This window comes from Medicago sativa, chromosome 7 (genome assembly GCF_051527215.1).
Source record: "Medicago sativa cultivar Bolivia chromosome 7, Bolivia_mono, whole genome shotgun sequence".
NCBI lineage: Eukaryota > Viridiplantae > Streptophyta > Magnoliopsida > Fabales > Fabaceae > Medicago > Medicago sativa.
Window position 1 is genome coordinate 94,705,489 of NC_140755.1, and position 15,650 is coordinate 94,721,138.

At 31.8% G+C, this 15,650-nt stretch overlaps 1 protein-coding gene and 2 long non-coding RNA genes across 4 annotated transcripts; 2 read left to right on the forward strand and 1 right to left on the reverse strand.

The window, feature by feature from the left end:
• Positions 1–229: 229 nt before the first annotated feature.
• On the forward strand, positions 230–1,084 carry LOC146910567 (uncharacterized). Its single transcript, XR_015020316.1, has 2 exons — positions 230–668; positions 772–1,084. It is a non-coding gene; the product is annotated as an uncharacterized LOC146910567 (long non-coding RNA).
• A 2,012-nt stretch (positions 1,085–3,096) lies between these two features.
• LOC146910568 (uncharacterized) lies at positions 3,097–3,940 on the forward strand. The gene is made up of 2 exons (XR_015019932.1): positions 3,097–3,554; positions 3,661–3,940. It is a non-coding gene; the product is annotated as an uncharacterized LOC146910568 (long non-coding RNA).
• Positions 3,941–5,908: 1,968 nt separating this feature from the next.
• On the reverse strand, positions 5,909–14,688 carry LOC146910569 (phosphoadenosine phosphosulfate (PAPS) reductase family protein). 2 transcript variants are annotated; one of them, XR_015020317.1, is made up of 17 exons: positions 14,473–14,688; positions 14,254–14,367; positions 13,321–13,366; positions 13,081–13,238; positions 12,819–12,936; positions 11,638–11,720; positions 11,378–11,437; positions 10,840–11,076; positions 10,315–10,411; positions 10,088–10,138; positions 9,924–10,004; positions 7,686–9,677; positions 7,419–7,481; positions 7,074–7,226; positions 6,686–6,743; positions 6,542–6,594; positions 5,909–6,456 (listed from the first exon to the last, which is right to left on the reverse strand). XR_015020317.1 is itself a non-coding variant. In XM_085729697.1 (17 exons), exons 2-17 carry the CDS (start codon positions 14,352–14,354, stop codon positions 6,379–6,381), a joined length of 1,509 nt encoding a protein of 502 aa, XP_085585823.1. In that variant the 5' UTR covers positions 14,355–14,367; positions 14,473–14,688; the 3' UTR covers positions 5,909–6,378. The 2 variants fall into 2 exon arrangements, 1 of the variants encoding a protein (XP_085585823.1); XM_085729697.1 differs by having other exon boundaries at positions 9,606–9,677.
• Positions 14,689–15,650: the final 962 nt, after the last annotated feature.

The window sequence follows — 15,650 nt, forward strand, 5'->3', positions numbered from 1 at the left end:
GCTAGTATGTATAATATAATTTTAGTAAAAAAAAATATAATAAAATTTTCGTAAAAAAATGACCTTTTACAATCATCGATATTTTTTTGTGATAATTTCATAAAGGTTAGATGATGAATTGAGTGAGTTAAAAGATTTATACAATACATTGATATACTGAGAGACACTTAACACTAATTTATATTTTATGTATGCCTTTTTGAAATTCGCTAAGTACTAAAAACTACTCCATTGGTTTCAAAATAAGTGTCACTTTAGTAAAAAAAATGTTTCAAAATGAATGTCACTTTACATTTTCAATACAACTTTAATTTTTTCCTTCCAACTTTACCCTCAATAAATACTCCAGCTTTTCTCTCACACAATTTTCAATGCAACTTTAATTTTGTCTTTTTCTTATAAAGTAAGGGCAGTTTAGTAAAAACGTTATATCCAATGATTATTTCATTACATTTCTTAATCTGTGTGTCAAAGCCTAAAACGATACTCATTTTGAAACGGAGGGAGTACTAAATTGAAGTTAACTGTGCATGGTTTTTACTTATAAACTGATTAATCAATTTTCTATCTATTATATCAAATGCGGAAAAAAAATATGGCTGAAATTTCCAAATTCTTTTATGCTTTGATCATCTTCATTTCTCTAATTTTTTATGTAACCAATGCTGGTAAGTCCTAATTCGCATACATTTCAAACTTTCATATTTATCATATTATACACAATCACTCATCCCTCTTTAGTAATATTCATTTGTTCTTAATTTAAATCAGGTCCTATTTTCTGCTATAATGACGATGATTGTCCACATATATGTAGCCATCCTCGTGTTCAAAAGTGTCGTATGTTTTTGTGTCACTGCGAGGAAGTTGAGGAGGAAGATGAAAAATAATTGTTTTTTCTAAGTGTATGCTTTTTTTTGAATGCTGAAATGGTACTTAAAGAATAAATATGAGTATATTTTTATTGAATTTTTAGAAAGAGAAAAATCAGAACTGTTCATTTTATAGGCAAATGTTAGAAATTAATTTTTATACTAAAGTTGTGTTGACGTTTAGTGAGAAACAAGAATTTTAATTTTTGTCATGTCTCTAGTCTCTAGTTTATTATGTCTCTGGAATAGCTTTACAAATCAAACACGAAACAACCAGAATTGTCTTGTCATATCCTTCATTTTTTAGCATATCAAATGCACCCAATGTTTATACTAATATTTTTAAGCAAAATTAAAATCCCAAATGCATCATCATCACGACGTATTCGCATTAAAAATATGTTGGCACCCAAATAAAAATAAAGAAAACAAAAAAAATTTGGGAGTCAAAAACGAAATACATACAAGTATACAACATATAATAATTTATATGAAATGAAATTAGGTAGCTCTAACCGTTGATGTTAAAAATCTGAGCTGATATCCCTCAAAAAAAAAAATCTGAGCTGATAAAAAAAGGAATTGAATTTCACACAGTCATATTTTTAATTTACGATACAAGTTTATTGGCACAAATATTCTCTTCCGTGTAAGTATGAGATACTTTGAAATTTATAGAGATGATTTTGTATTGCCACAAGATTAACTCTTTAGTGTTTAGGTATTCACACAGATAATTTTTTCCCAAATTGTTAATCAGTTTTTTTTAAAAGTTATTAAAAGAAGTACCTCATTGTGGACTAAGATATATAAATGGAGAATGTCATTTAAATGAGTCTCACCGCTTTTAATTATTTATATATTTTTTTAAACTTCATCGTATTTTTATCTCTCTAAATAAAAGAAACGAAGAAGGTATTATATAAAGAGGATTCTATGTACCCCTAACTGCACTATAAATTTGATCTTGTGACTTAAAAAAAATAGGCTTAATTGCATGTTTGGTCCCTTATGTTTATTTTAGTTTTCAAGTTGGTCCCTTATGTTTTGAAAGTTTCAAGTTGGTCCCTTACGTTTTAAGAGTTTTCAAGTTGGTCCCTTACGTTTTGAAAGTTTCAAGTTTGTCCCTTATGTTTATTTTAGTTTTCAAGTTGGTCCCTTATGTTTATTTTAGTTTTCAAGTCGGTCCAAAACATAAGGGACCAACTTGAAAACTAAAATAAACATAAGGGACCAACTTGAAATAAGGGACCAACTTGAAAACTAAAATAAACATAAGGGACTAACTTGAAATTTCAAAACGTAAGGGACCAACTTGAAAACTAAAATAAACATAAGGGACTAACTTGAAATTTTCAAAACGTAAGGGACCAACTTGAAAACTAAAATAAACATAAGGGATCAAACATGCAATTAAACCAAAAAAATAACTGATTCCAATTACGCCATAAATTTTTTACTGTTAAGGAACCAAATTGCATGAAGAAAAAGATTGAACAGTTAGAGAGAAATCACATTCTAACCAAAGATTATATGCCAACCATTCTGACAAACCAAAGTGAAAAAAAATTAGCGTGGGGTGCCAAATTATAAAACCATCTACCTCTGGAGTTCTCCCTCTCATATTTACAATTATTTTATGTTTTGACTGAGGGAATCAGTTAACGGATTTTATTTTTTAAAATAGCCTATTTTCGAAGAAAAAAAAATACAACACTACCATACATAGAAGATAAAACACCAAAATACCCTACTTTCAAATACCCATGAACGGTTCCCTCAAAAAAAAAAAATACCCATGAACGGTGGCATTTTTATTATGATTATGATGATATTTAAAAAGCATTAATAATCTCACTTCACATGGGTCTTTATTATTTTCATAGAACATTTTATTAAATTAATTAACATAGTACCACCAAGTAGAAGTGGTAAAGTAAAAATTGAAATATCACATAAGATATATGTCCATACATTATGTCTCTATAGGGTGATGTTATATATCACGAGAAAAGTCTCACCAATGGCAAATTTTAGAGGTAACAAGAAAGAAAAAAAAAACAAAGATAGGCAGTTACCAAAAGTTAACGAGTTTGCATCACCAAATTATAAAAGTGTTTTTCTTTATTATTCAAGCTTGCACGCATGAATGTCATTTTTCTTCCAATTTTTATTCTTCACGTAATTATTTTTACAATTTTATCCATTGTTACCAATTAAATAACTTATTTTTCAAATAATTAATTAGATTAAAATTTTACAACTTCTATTATTTTAATTGATAAAAGCAAAAGGATGGAAATGTTAGTGTACATCTAGACGTTGGTATATGTAATAAAATTTTAGTAAAAATATGACCTTTTATGATCATCAATAACTTTTTGCAATAACTTCATTAAGGTTAGATGATCAATTGAGTGAGCTAAAAAGATTTATACAATACATTGATATACCTAAGAGACATTTAACACTAATTTATATTTTATGAATGGCTTTTTGAAATTCTAAGTACTAAAAACTACTAAATTGAAGTTAACAATGCATGGTTTTTACTTATAAAGTGATTAATCAATTGTCTATCTATTATATCAAATGCGGAAAAAAAAAATATGGCTAAAATTTTCAAATTCTTTTATGCTTTGATCATCTTTATTTCTCTAATTCTTTTGGTAACCAATGCTGGTAAGTCCTTGTTCGCAGACATTTCAAACTTTCATATTTATCATATTATTATACACAATCACTCATTCCTTTTTAGTAACGTTCTTTTATTCTTATTTTAAATCAGATCCTATGTACTGCTTTAATGACGATGATTGTCCAGAGCTGAAATGTAGTCATCCTCGTGTTCAGAAGTGTCGTATGTTTTTGTGTCGCTGCGAGGAAGTCGACAAGGAAGATGAAAAATGATTATGTTTTTTCTAAGTGTATGCTTTTTTTGTATGCCAAGATCTTGGTACTTAAAAGAATAAATATTAGTATGTGCTTATTGAATTTGAATTTTCGGAAAGAGAAAAATCTAAACTATTCATTTTATAAGAAATGTTAGAAATTAATTTTTATACTAATATTTTTCTCTTTTATTTAATAGAGTTTGAACATTAGTCCTTTAACTGTAATTTCCCCCACTAAAGCTTGACCGTATTATTTTCTGATTTAGTGTAACTGAAAAAGTTTTTATCAAAAGGTTTCAAATCATATTCTCCACAGCATCTCTCCTCTTTAATCCTAAAGGTAGGAAACTCAAAGATGGGGATACATTTTCAAGCAAAATGTAGCTCCTTACCTTGTGACTAAACCATAGCATTTATCTCAATTATAACACATTGGTAATTCACAGTAAAATATAAGTTTACTTATCATGCTTGTTTATAACACATTGGTAATTCACAGTAAAATATAAGTTTACTTATCATGCTTGTCAACAAGAAAATAAAGATTCTGATCATATTAAAACTTTCAATACAAAACAAATACTAAAAACTAATCTACACATGCTCATTGAGCTGGTCTCAATCTAGTTATGTAATTAAAATAGGTGCCGATTAGAACTACATTGCCATATTCAACATATGATGTAATATTTTTATATTTCTTTTACAAATCAGAATAAAGAGATTAGTGGATAAAGAAGTATATTTCACATTATTTGGTTGAATTGAAATAATATATTTTTCATTATCTAGTCCCTATAAAATTGGGACATTTTAAGTTTAGTCCTTACTTAATTTTAATAGTTTTTTTAGTCCCTAATTTTTTTTTCTGCACTGAGTATTAGTCCCTACTCAATTCAAATTTGTTTAATTTATGCTTAAACTCTTAAGTTTTTGAACAATTTTTTGCAGACATGTTTAGAACATTACTAAAAGTTCCTCTGCAAAAAATTATCGCAAAATTTGATTTATACATCCAGATTTTATTACTTTTTATCTTTAACTTTTGTCGTTTTAAAAAATTCATATTTAATTCATTTCATGTTAGAAAATTCTAAATTTTTGTAAATGAACCTTTCATACTGTTCTAAACTTGTTTCAAAAAAATCGTTAAAAAATTTAAGAGTTTAAGGATAATTAATCAAACTTTGTTTTAGCAGGGACTAAAATTATAAGTAATTTTTTTTATAGGGACTAAAAAAGCTATTAAAATAAGTAAGGACTAAACTTAGAAGTTTCCAATTTTATAGGGACCAAAAACATATTTAACCCTTCTCATTATTTGGTTGGATTGAAATAATTTCCCAGTATATATCAAGTTTTTTTAATATGCAGATGTTAACAATTACTCCTTAGTTTGTTAGGGGAAGGGGAAATATAAGTGGCAGTATCTGAACCCTAAACCTCCAACATATAATGATTTAGGTGTCTCAACACAAACCACTATACTGTTTTAGTAAGGTAATTGTTCTTCTCCCATCTGGTTTTGTTCATTCCCGTCAAATAGTCGAGCGTGAGTTAACTCACGCAGGTGTAATTTCAACGTGAGTTAACTCACGTAGGTGTATTTTTCAGCGTGAGTTAACTCACGTAGGACGGGAACGAGCAAAAACAAATGGGAGAAGAGCAATTCTCTTTTAGCATGTGTTTGGTAGAGTTTAGAACACCAAAAGCACGGCCGGTGTGGTTACCAAAGCAAATCTGCCGTGACTTTATTATTAAGCTACCATTTGGAGCTTTTGTCTAAACATGATACATTACCATGGTTTTCTATAGAATGTGGTTTGTCAAACGCAATGGCAAACATGCTATTAGTAACCCCTATATATATATTAAGTTAAGAGAAATGATATTTGTACAATCACTTTATGACAACTTTTGGATAGGCCCTCTCTCACACTCATATTTTGTTCTTACTCTCTCTCTCTCTCTCTCTCTCTCTCTCTCTCTCTCTCTCTCTCTCTTCCTTTTTCTCTCACTATTGTTTTTGACCAATTAGAAAAGAGAAAAGGAAGGTTGTCACAAAAATTGTCATCAAATGGTTGTAAAAATATCATTACTCTGAAGTTAATGTGAGGGGTATTGCACAAACACAGTTACTCCTTGGGGCAAACCATACCTCAGTAATGAATAGTTAAAAAAAAAATGGTAAGCGGTTCATACATTAAATGGCATACTAGAGAGCTAGTATATTTTCAATCAACATCAAAATCAGGTAAATGGTAGCCATAAACCTGATAGTGCAAATAATGCCTGCTAACTTGAAAGGTTTAACTCGAAGGTTTTCAATAAAAATTATGTATATATTTGTAAACTGCTGTAAATTGAGACAGTAATCATCAACCAATAATAATCAAGCTCCCTGAGGAGAAAAAAGTGTTGTGAATATTGAAGCTTCAGCCACTTGTTTGTTCCATTGCTTTTCCTTTTATAATGATAGTAGCACCTTTGATTGTCTTCCTTGTCCATTGTTAGCTCAATGCATCTTATATTTGTGGATAATATGAGAATGATATTGATCCCTGTCCATAAAAGATTTAGAAATGGACCATGGCATGCAGATAACAATCATACTACTTCATCTCCACGAAAGCACCAGAAGTAAACTTCTTTTGTAATGCTTCTATGGCCGATTCAAGGCGTGCAGGGTCCTGTAACAACACCATAACAGCTTAGTAGAGAAATTTACGTTACTTTATTTTCAAAACAGACTAGATTGTGGAAGTTTTGTTGTACCTTTCCTTTGAAATTTATTATGACAGATCCATATCTGGCTTTGCGGTAACACCCTAAATGTTGTAAAGAAAAAACATTAAAACAAATGATGGATACTGAGTCATATATTAGTAAAACCATCACAACAATTCATAAACTTCATACCAATACAAAGGTCTGGAAATTCAAGACAAAGCTTTGACAGAGGTTGAGCAATTTCAACCTGCAAATTTAATATCCCAAAGAAGATCAGATGAGTCCATAAGGAATATCAAGCTATCTTCAAGCAGTGTTTCTGATATATATTAAAACAAACATAATATCAAGCTATCTTCAAGCAGTGTTTTCAAATTTCTGCCGTGGCAGATTTTGTGCCAGCCAGCATAGGCGGCAACAACTATGATATGTGTCATGTGTCGACGATTGGCCGCAACGCGATGTTTATATGGAGAATTTTGGCTGGCAGCCATAATGCGCCATCAGCCATTGATAACAAACACTGATGGATTGAGTATATCTATCATAATATATGTATATGAGAGGTAACACGCACATCTGATAAATTAGTTGTCACATGCTTTGATATGAATGGTTCCAGCAATGTTAGTAGGTCACTAGACTTCGTTAATTCAATCAAACAGTCCCATTGCTTTTCCATCTCCGAAATATCCGTCGCACTGAGAATTATTACATTTTGGCACTTCATCTGCAAGAAAAAGACATTGTCTCAAACAGCTAGCATCACTTCAGTGATTCCATTATACAAAACAGGAGTTGGTCGCAACAAATTATAAAAAATAATATAAAAATTCTTGGCTTTCAATTAAATTCAAAACTGAACTTCTTATGAATGACAAAAAAGGAAACAGTTTCCATTAATGAACTTCCAAAGACATACCAAGGGTACAGTCAAAGTGTCATGATGCAGTAATTCAGTTATGCCCTCGGGCAATTGAGCCATCTGAAAGGTGAAAGACACAATGGATCAATGTTAATAAATTTCTTACAAATATCATCGCATGGTATATTGTGTAGTGCAAGCTAAATCTGAGATATTGATGCCTTACTTCAGAATCAAGAGAAAGAAACATTGCAATCAAAATATGATTGTACTTTTAGACCTCATTGGTGTAAAATATTGTCATTCTAATAAACAACAGCTCACCTTCTTACTGCTTCCCCAACAAAACAACAACAGCAAAATTGCAGTGTTTCAGAAAATTATGGCCGGTTTAAACAATCCCGGGGAACTTGCTCTAGGCTGTGGTGCTAAAGATTGGGATTAAAAACTTGAGCTCTTGCCATTTGCGGGTGCATGATTGTGATAATCATAGCCTATGAAGCACGCACACTTCTCAGATTAGGCTGTCCCGGTTACGGACAAGCATTGGTGTTCGACACTGACACGACACCGACACCTATAATTATACTGAATTATGTCATTTTCTCAAATTATTGTCGGTGTCGGCATGTCGGTGTCCGTGTTCGCGTCCGTGCTTCATAGATCATAGGTCAGTCTCATGTGTGCCTACCGATGAAACAGTTGTTCAGTACAGTGTGAAGTTATATACAGAAAGAACATTGACAGCCACCACCAAAACCTTGTCATGAACCATGTATAAGTATAGACCATTTAAATCTATAATGTTATAGTACAGCCATATTTTAAAAACAAAATGTTGTATTCTTCACCCTTACTCCTTTTTAGCAGTAATTACAGTCAAACAAGTGATTTCTTCTATTACAACAACTCGAATTATAATTCATACACAAAGTCTTACTTCTACTCAAATAGAAGTCATGTGCTTCAATAAAAGAATTACATGGCTATGATTTTAATAGAAGCAAGACAATGTATACCAAATGTAAGGGTAGTAAAAGGAGATACACTTCTAGATTAGAGGTGAGAGTAGGAGGCCATAACATACCACAGGCCACACAGTTTATATATCTTGAGTCCATTATGCAAAATGACGAGAAATAGAGGGTGATTAAACCATCAAATTTAAGCATGGTGGTTGAAATGGAAGAGAGCCTCATGTTTATTTATGTGATAATAAAAGGCACCGCTCAATCTAAAGGAAAATTTGATCATACATCTAGAATACTGAAGATGTTGTATAGGAAGAAGTATTGAACAGAAAAAAATCCAACAAGAGAATAAACTCAGTGTAGCAAAACAACTTTGTATTCGGCTAGAAAGAATTAGGAATGATAAAAAATAGAAAGAGTTGGAGTAGCACCTATTGTAGAAAAGATGGTTGACTCTCAACTAAGGTAGTTTGGGCATGAATGGAGGAGGCTTGTAAATTTTGCAGTACAAAGAATAAATCAGATAGAGGGAAGCTCAACCGCTTGAGGCAAGGAAAGACCACAAAAAAACTAAAGAAAAAACTATTAAGAGAGATTTAGAAGGCAATGGTTTGGTTATAGACAATGACTTATGATAGAACACTATGTTGTCGTTTGATTCATGTAGCTGACCCCACCTTGTGGGACAATGCTTGGTTGTTGTTGTTGTTGTTGTGACAATAACTACCTATTGAGGAGCCTGTAAAATGTAAGGGGTTTAAGCCAATAGAAACAACTCTCAGGCAAGGACAGCATCAATAACCATAGTCTTAAACCCAAAGAGTGCAGAAGAAACATCAATTATTCCCTAAGGCTTTGTTTGTGAGTTTGGAGGAGAATGGAGGGTTTTAGAAAAAAGAAAGGAGCAAATGGAAGAAATATAGGACAATGGGAGCGGAGGGCTTTTGGGGTTCATTTTTCTTCATAATACAAAATCCTCCTCATTTGGAGGAACTCGAAAATTATATTAGAGGAGGGTTTTGGGGGGTTTATATGAATTCTTCAAATTTAATCTATGTTGTTATAATATTCTTAAAATTAAAAATATATTAATCATAAACATTAACTTATCATTCTCCAAAAGAAAATACTCTTTAAAACATATCAAAGAGTTCTCCATTTCCCCCTATCTTTCCCACCTTCCCCTCCCCCCTTCCCCTCCCCTCCCCTCCAAACACCCAACAAAGCCTAATAAAACAAATAAAAAAAACATTGTTTTTCTAAAGAAAATTACCTCATTCCTATCACCAGTACATTGATCACCAATAATCTTCCGTAGATATTCTTCAAATTCTTCATCTGGGGCCTACATCAAAAACAAATCATCCGCACATACGGAGTTGCAATGGTAAATCAAAAGTAGTTGATGATAAAAGGTAAGCCGCCAACCCCATATAAAGCCCTAGTCAATCAAGTCAGCGGAAAGCTTGACTAAAGTCAAAGTTTATATTTGGAGAAAGACATATTTTAACTCAGGAACCAAGAGCATATTTAGGGAATGATTAAAGTAGCCTCAAATTGTAAAATATAACAATCAAAGGAAGTAACGCACCAAACGAACATCAAAGGCTTTTGCAATGCCTGCTAAGGTAACATCGGAATGCAGTGGACCAACACCTCCATATATAAATACCTACAAGAAGCAGGCCAGATTAATAATGTGAACCATCATTTCATTTTAAAGAAAAGACAACTTTTTAAGCATTTGAATATTACCATATCGGTTCTAGATTTCTGTCGCTCAACTTCTTCTGCCACGGAATCTATCTGTACAAAACACGTGCCATAAACAATAAAATTGAAGTATTAGATGAATAATACCTATATTAGAGTTTGCATATGGTCCGTTATCCATAGACTCATAATGAAACCAACTAATAAATTTCTGCAAAGCAGAATCGTTCATGAACACACAGGTAGGACTTCTACAAAAATGAACTTACATTATTGTGTACTACAGAATGTTGCAACACAGACCAACCAACTGAATGCAGCTTCCTACATAAATATGGTCCCAACTGATCCTCAACAATGCCAAACCTGAGCTATGGAACAGGGTAAAGAAAAAGAGAACATCAAAAGAACAGCTGAAGGATAGCAAAATATTATTCAGTTTACTACACAGTTTGACATGGATAATAAAAATTTACGGTATCATTTAGTTTTTTCTTTCCTTTACTGGAACTAGTTCCCAAGAAGTTTACTTCACGTTTCTAAATGCTGTTAGTTCGTGAGTAAGGGACTATGACAAGATATAGTAGGAAGCTCGTGAATAAATCATCCAGCATAAAACCAAAAAAAAAATTCAACAGGTTAAACCATGGGAAAAGTGGGTAAATGGTCAACGAAAATTGAAAAAATCTCCCAATGGAAAATTATAAAGTAGCACATAGAAGTTCATAATAGAAAAAATAGTTTCCAGTAGATGCAACATAATCCAGTTATCCATGTAATATTGTGGTACTTACAGAATCTCATCCCCGACAGCAATGATTGATGCTGTGAGTGTGCTGTTTTTATGCAAATCCAAGCCATTGCTATCAGCAGTAAGTTGTCCACCAGAAGAAGATTTCCTTTTAACCCTCCCAGCCCTCTCTAATCTTCCATCAGCAAGTAAATATGCTGGTTTGAATTTATTGGTTTTATTACTAATGGATAGTAAGGAGTTGGGAACTGTGTCATATATGCTCCCAATTGAAGTATAACTGCAAAGGTCATAAAGTGATAATTGCAAACTCAAATTCGTTGAATACACACAAGTAACTGGAACGTAAGATCAACAATGATGGTACAATTAGTAAATGGTACAAACACGAAATCGGTTAGGTTATTAAGTAGAGTCTCTTTATTTCATTCAAATAAGATGGACAAAGCGGATTTATTGGACCAATTATTCTCACATAATCCCCTATTTGAGGGAAAAAAAAAAGAAAAAAAAAAGGACAGATATGGCATGTGAATTATTAAAATCCAACGGTAAGATCAAGCATATTTATTGAGTATTACCCTTGATCATAGAGGCTGCAATATTTCATCTCGCAAGTTAAAAGGAAGGCCCAGATGTCTCTGCAAAGAAACATAAGCAAGTAAATATAATAACTAAATGAAGCAACTAACATTGTCAAATGAAAGGGATTTCAGACAAGTGAGTGCCAATAACTAATGTGGCGAACATATTTTTTTTCCAAATCTTTATTTTGTTATTCATCCAGATGAGAGTTTGAAAAAAGCAGCAAGAAGAAACAACATATAACACAGTTGCAGACCTGTATGACCAATCTAAAATGGGATTGACTCTCATGAAAGGTGGCCAACCAGGTGAGCTGGGGGAGAATTGTTCTTGGCCAATCTGCAAGAAGGTAGCACACATGCATAAATAGATATGGCAATATTGTGATTGTCATAGAACCACAGTAACAAAAAATCGTCCTTTAAAACATAAAAATACAATTTAGCGTAGGCCATATGCTTGACTTTTTCTAAAAACTTTCGTTGGATGTACATATTTAACAACCTGCCTTTAGTCAGTAAAGTGGTTAAATCAAGCTTTCGATTAGCAACTTCAAACTTATATTTCCAGTTTCAATTTTTCTGAAAACATCTTCAGGTATATGCATAATAAGCTTCTGTAGATACCTTCAGGGTTGGTTCAACATGTCAAATATTATGCATGCTTTTTAAAAAGAATAAAGGAAATATTGTATACTATAAAATTACTTATTCACAAGCATTCAATGCTCTTCAAAAGAGATGATTTTGCTCATCTACCCTATTTCTTCTCTCCTCAACAGCTTAGGGTGATCATCTAGCCTAGATTCTAATTCCTTCTAATAGCTAGGTTTTGCACAAATTGAGGAAATCAAGTTCAGTTTTCCTTTTCTATGGGAAAATTAAAACGATTTTGAGTTAACTATAGAAGGAAATTTGAAATCTGAGATATTTAACGTGTACCGAAATTGTTCCATATATTATTGACACGTAATAAATTACCATCGAGCTTAATAGTAGATTTATAGCATTAGATAATACGATAAAAGACAGCATAGAAATATTTAGAAATCATAATGGCATCTACCGCTTTATACTATAATAAGTGATAGTTATTTTATATTTACTAGATATTAGATTGCAACTTATTGAGTAATGACTAACGAGTGTGGAGCTAAATTTTCACCTCACAACATATATGTATGCAGAGTTATATGTGTGTGTAGTTTTTAGAATGATATTTATATGTATCGTGCAAAACCTTCATTTTTGCATCTTACTTTTAAATTTTGCTTCTACAGATCCTCAAGCACTTTAAAATAAAATTTTGCTTTCGACAACCATGCATAAAACTTTTTTCAAAAAAGCCAACCATGCACAAAACATGGGGATGAAGAGCGGATCAGAAAGTATTCACTTCAAAACAAAAAAGTACGACAAGGTTAAAGACTAAGGTTACCGCAGTTGGGTCTCCGATTCGAACTCCAAGGAAAATAGCTCGAATTGGCTTATCTTTCAGCAAAGTCTCCAAACCAGACTTGAAATCTAAGCGGATGGTGTCAATTTGCAAACCATAGCTGCTCAAACAAAAAAACATTAGTTATTTCATCATTCAGAGGAGAACAAGCCTTAACTTTTAAAAGACGACGAGGACACTAAAAATAAGGGCGGAAAATATCACTTTTTTATGTTAGCACAAAGGAAGAAGAAACTTCACTCACGTGGCAGCGATATCATAGGTAAATGAGTTGATTTCCGGGAAAGCAGAGGGACTTTCAAAATATATTGTTCGAATTGGGAAATCTTTTACATCTCCATTGGCACTATTTTGCCCTGCTTTATGCAAGAAATAGCCAGCCCTGAGTAGGTGCAACAAAACCTACATGGCAAAGCTTGATATAATCGTTATTGGGCTCAAAGATTACGTTCAATGATAAAAGAGTACACGCGTTGAAACTCACCGTTGAATCCTTTCCACCATTGAAACTGAAGGCAACCTCCTCAATACTGTAAGAAGAAATACAATAACTAATAAATGCATAAATTGGTAAACTTGCAGTAACAAGGACTGTCAGGTTGGAGAAGATGGTCATAAAAATATCACAAATTAAAATGTAAAATCATCTCATCCATTTATATGAGAATCCAAGGATGACTTATCGTATGTGAAGTAGCGTAAAGACACAAATAAGTATATGGCATCACGTCTTGCTAGAGTTCCAGTTTTAATAATATTTGCCGTTTCAAAAAAAAAAAAAAAAAGAGTATATGGCATCATTCTATGATCTATGGACTTATCCTTTAAACGATCAAGTTTTATATCCTTATTCATTTCCACCGATGCGAAAACTGTTCCTATGAAGCTCTAAGAATTATTCGGTTGTTGACCCTATTAAAGATATCAACTGACAAAGCTGGTATCCTCCTTTGTACATGAACAAACACAAATACATCAAAGCTATTTCCAGTTTTCAGATTACACATTTACAAGAGTAACTCAGACCAAATGGAACTTCATGTTCAGACAATTGTTCATTACACATTATTGGTAAAAAAATCCGTTGACTATCTTCAAGTCAACAGACCAATTTTTTTTTTTTAAACAAAGTTTTGTCCCAGACCCAATAATCATCAGAATCTGATCAAATGAATCATGTATAAATCAAACATCAATCCACATTGAACTCTGATTCATCTTACAATTTAAAAAACAGCCACAAAATCAAATCAAACAGCACATAACATTATTCTCCATATCCAATTCAAACTAATCATTAACCAGCAAAAAAAAGGGGGTCAAATGAATCTAACTACACAAAATTCAAACCAATCACAGAGGGTTTAAGAAAAGAAAAAAAAAAACTTAAAAAACTGCATGTCTGAAGAAAACTTACGAATACAAAGACAAAGCTCTCTGAATAACATAAGTAGCATTGTTGTACTTGGTCTGAAGTCTTCGATCTTCACACCCTCTAATCGCTTCATCGATCTCCATGTTGACCAAAAATCTGACCCAACAAAGAAAAACAATCGAACACAAAATTAAAACAACTTGGGTCGGTTTAGAATTCCAAAAAGATTGAAAATTTAACAATAGTTTCGAAAAACCAAACCTGGGTTTTGGTCAAAAAGATAACTTTTTTGTAGAATTGAAAATTCTGTGGAGTGTGATTGTTAGTGATATGAGTAAGGAATAGGTGTCAGTGGTGAACGATTGTGATTGTTTTGTTGCTTTGTGAAATGAAAGTGAATAAAAGAATGGGATTGGATTGGAAGAAGAAAATTGAATTTGGTTTATGTGAGAAAGAAGAATTGAACAAACACTCAACAACAATGATGGACCTGTTTGTTTATTTATATAGGTCGATGTTTAATGTTTTCATTCTGTTTTTTTTTAAGGATGTGAAGAAATTGATGCTCTAACTGAAATTTTAAAGAATTAGATCTAATGGGGGAGGGGACGGTCCTTCACAAATTTAGCAAATAATTTTTTCTTTTTTAAGGAAACAGATAATAATAATAATAATAATATTTTTTTAAGGAAAATAATACTAATTTTTGATATTCATACCCAAAACAAATATTATTATTTTTTAATATAAAAAAACTTTGAGTCGGATGGTTTGGTTAAATGATTGAACCAATAAGGACTATTCTTTTTATAAGTTGAAGAAATGACAATAATCATGTAACTTAAACTTAAAAGACATAAGCGGAGAATTTTGAATTTGAACCCAAATCACGATGTTCAACATAACAATTTCAATATTTGTCAGTTGAACCAAGACTTATGAATCAAGAACAGTTATTTTGTTGGATGGTTTGATTTTATTATAATGTAGTTCGGTTGAATTGAATTGAAACGTGGTTCAACTTGATTTTGTTTCTACATTTTTTTAACTTTTTACATTTTATTTATTTATTTATTTATTTTACTTATTGGGTATTTGTTTTTTCAAAAATATAGTACTGTTTTGGTTGAAAATGTATATAGTTCTTCTTTTTAATTTTATATTTATTAGTATTTAATTTAATAAATATTAAAAGGGGAAAACTTGACCAAAAAAATATTAAAAGAGGAAATGGAAATAATAGATAACCTTTCTTGAAAGATTTGTCAAAACTAAATACCTTTCTTGCTTGCCTCGTATGGCAAGTTATATCTTGAAATAAAAAAAAAAAATATCTTTTTGGATTTGAAAAAGAAAGGAAATCTTTTTATGGGTGTGAATTTCTTGAAAGGGTTTGATTTACGATGGATAGATGCATGTATAGGCTGTAGCAAATAGTT

Bases quoted from the DNA above. Each gene is read 5' to 3' on its own strand.
- LOC146910569 (XM_085729697.1), bottom strand. From the start codon at position 14,354: ATGGAGATCGATGAAGCGATTAGAGGGTGTGAAGATCGAAGACTTCAG. The intron at 13,239-13,320 runs GTGAGTTTCAAC...TTTGCCATGTAG, and splicing joins ATGGTGGAAAGGATTCAACG to GTTTTGTTGCACCTACTCAG. The intron at 12,937-13,080 runs GTGAGTGAAGTT...TTGTTTGAGCAG, and splicing joins ACCTATGATATCGCTGCCAC to CTATGGTTTGCAAATTGACA.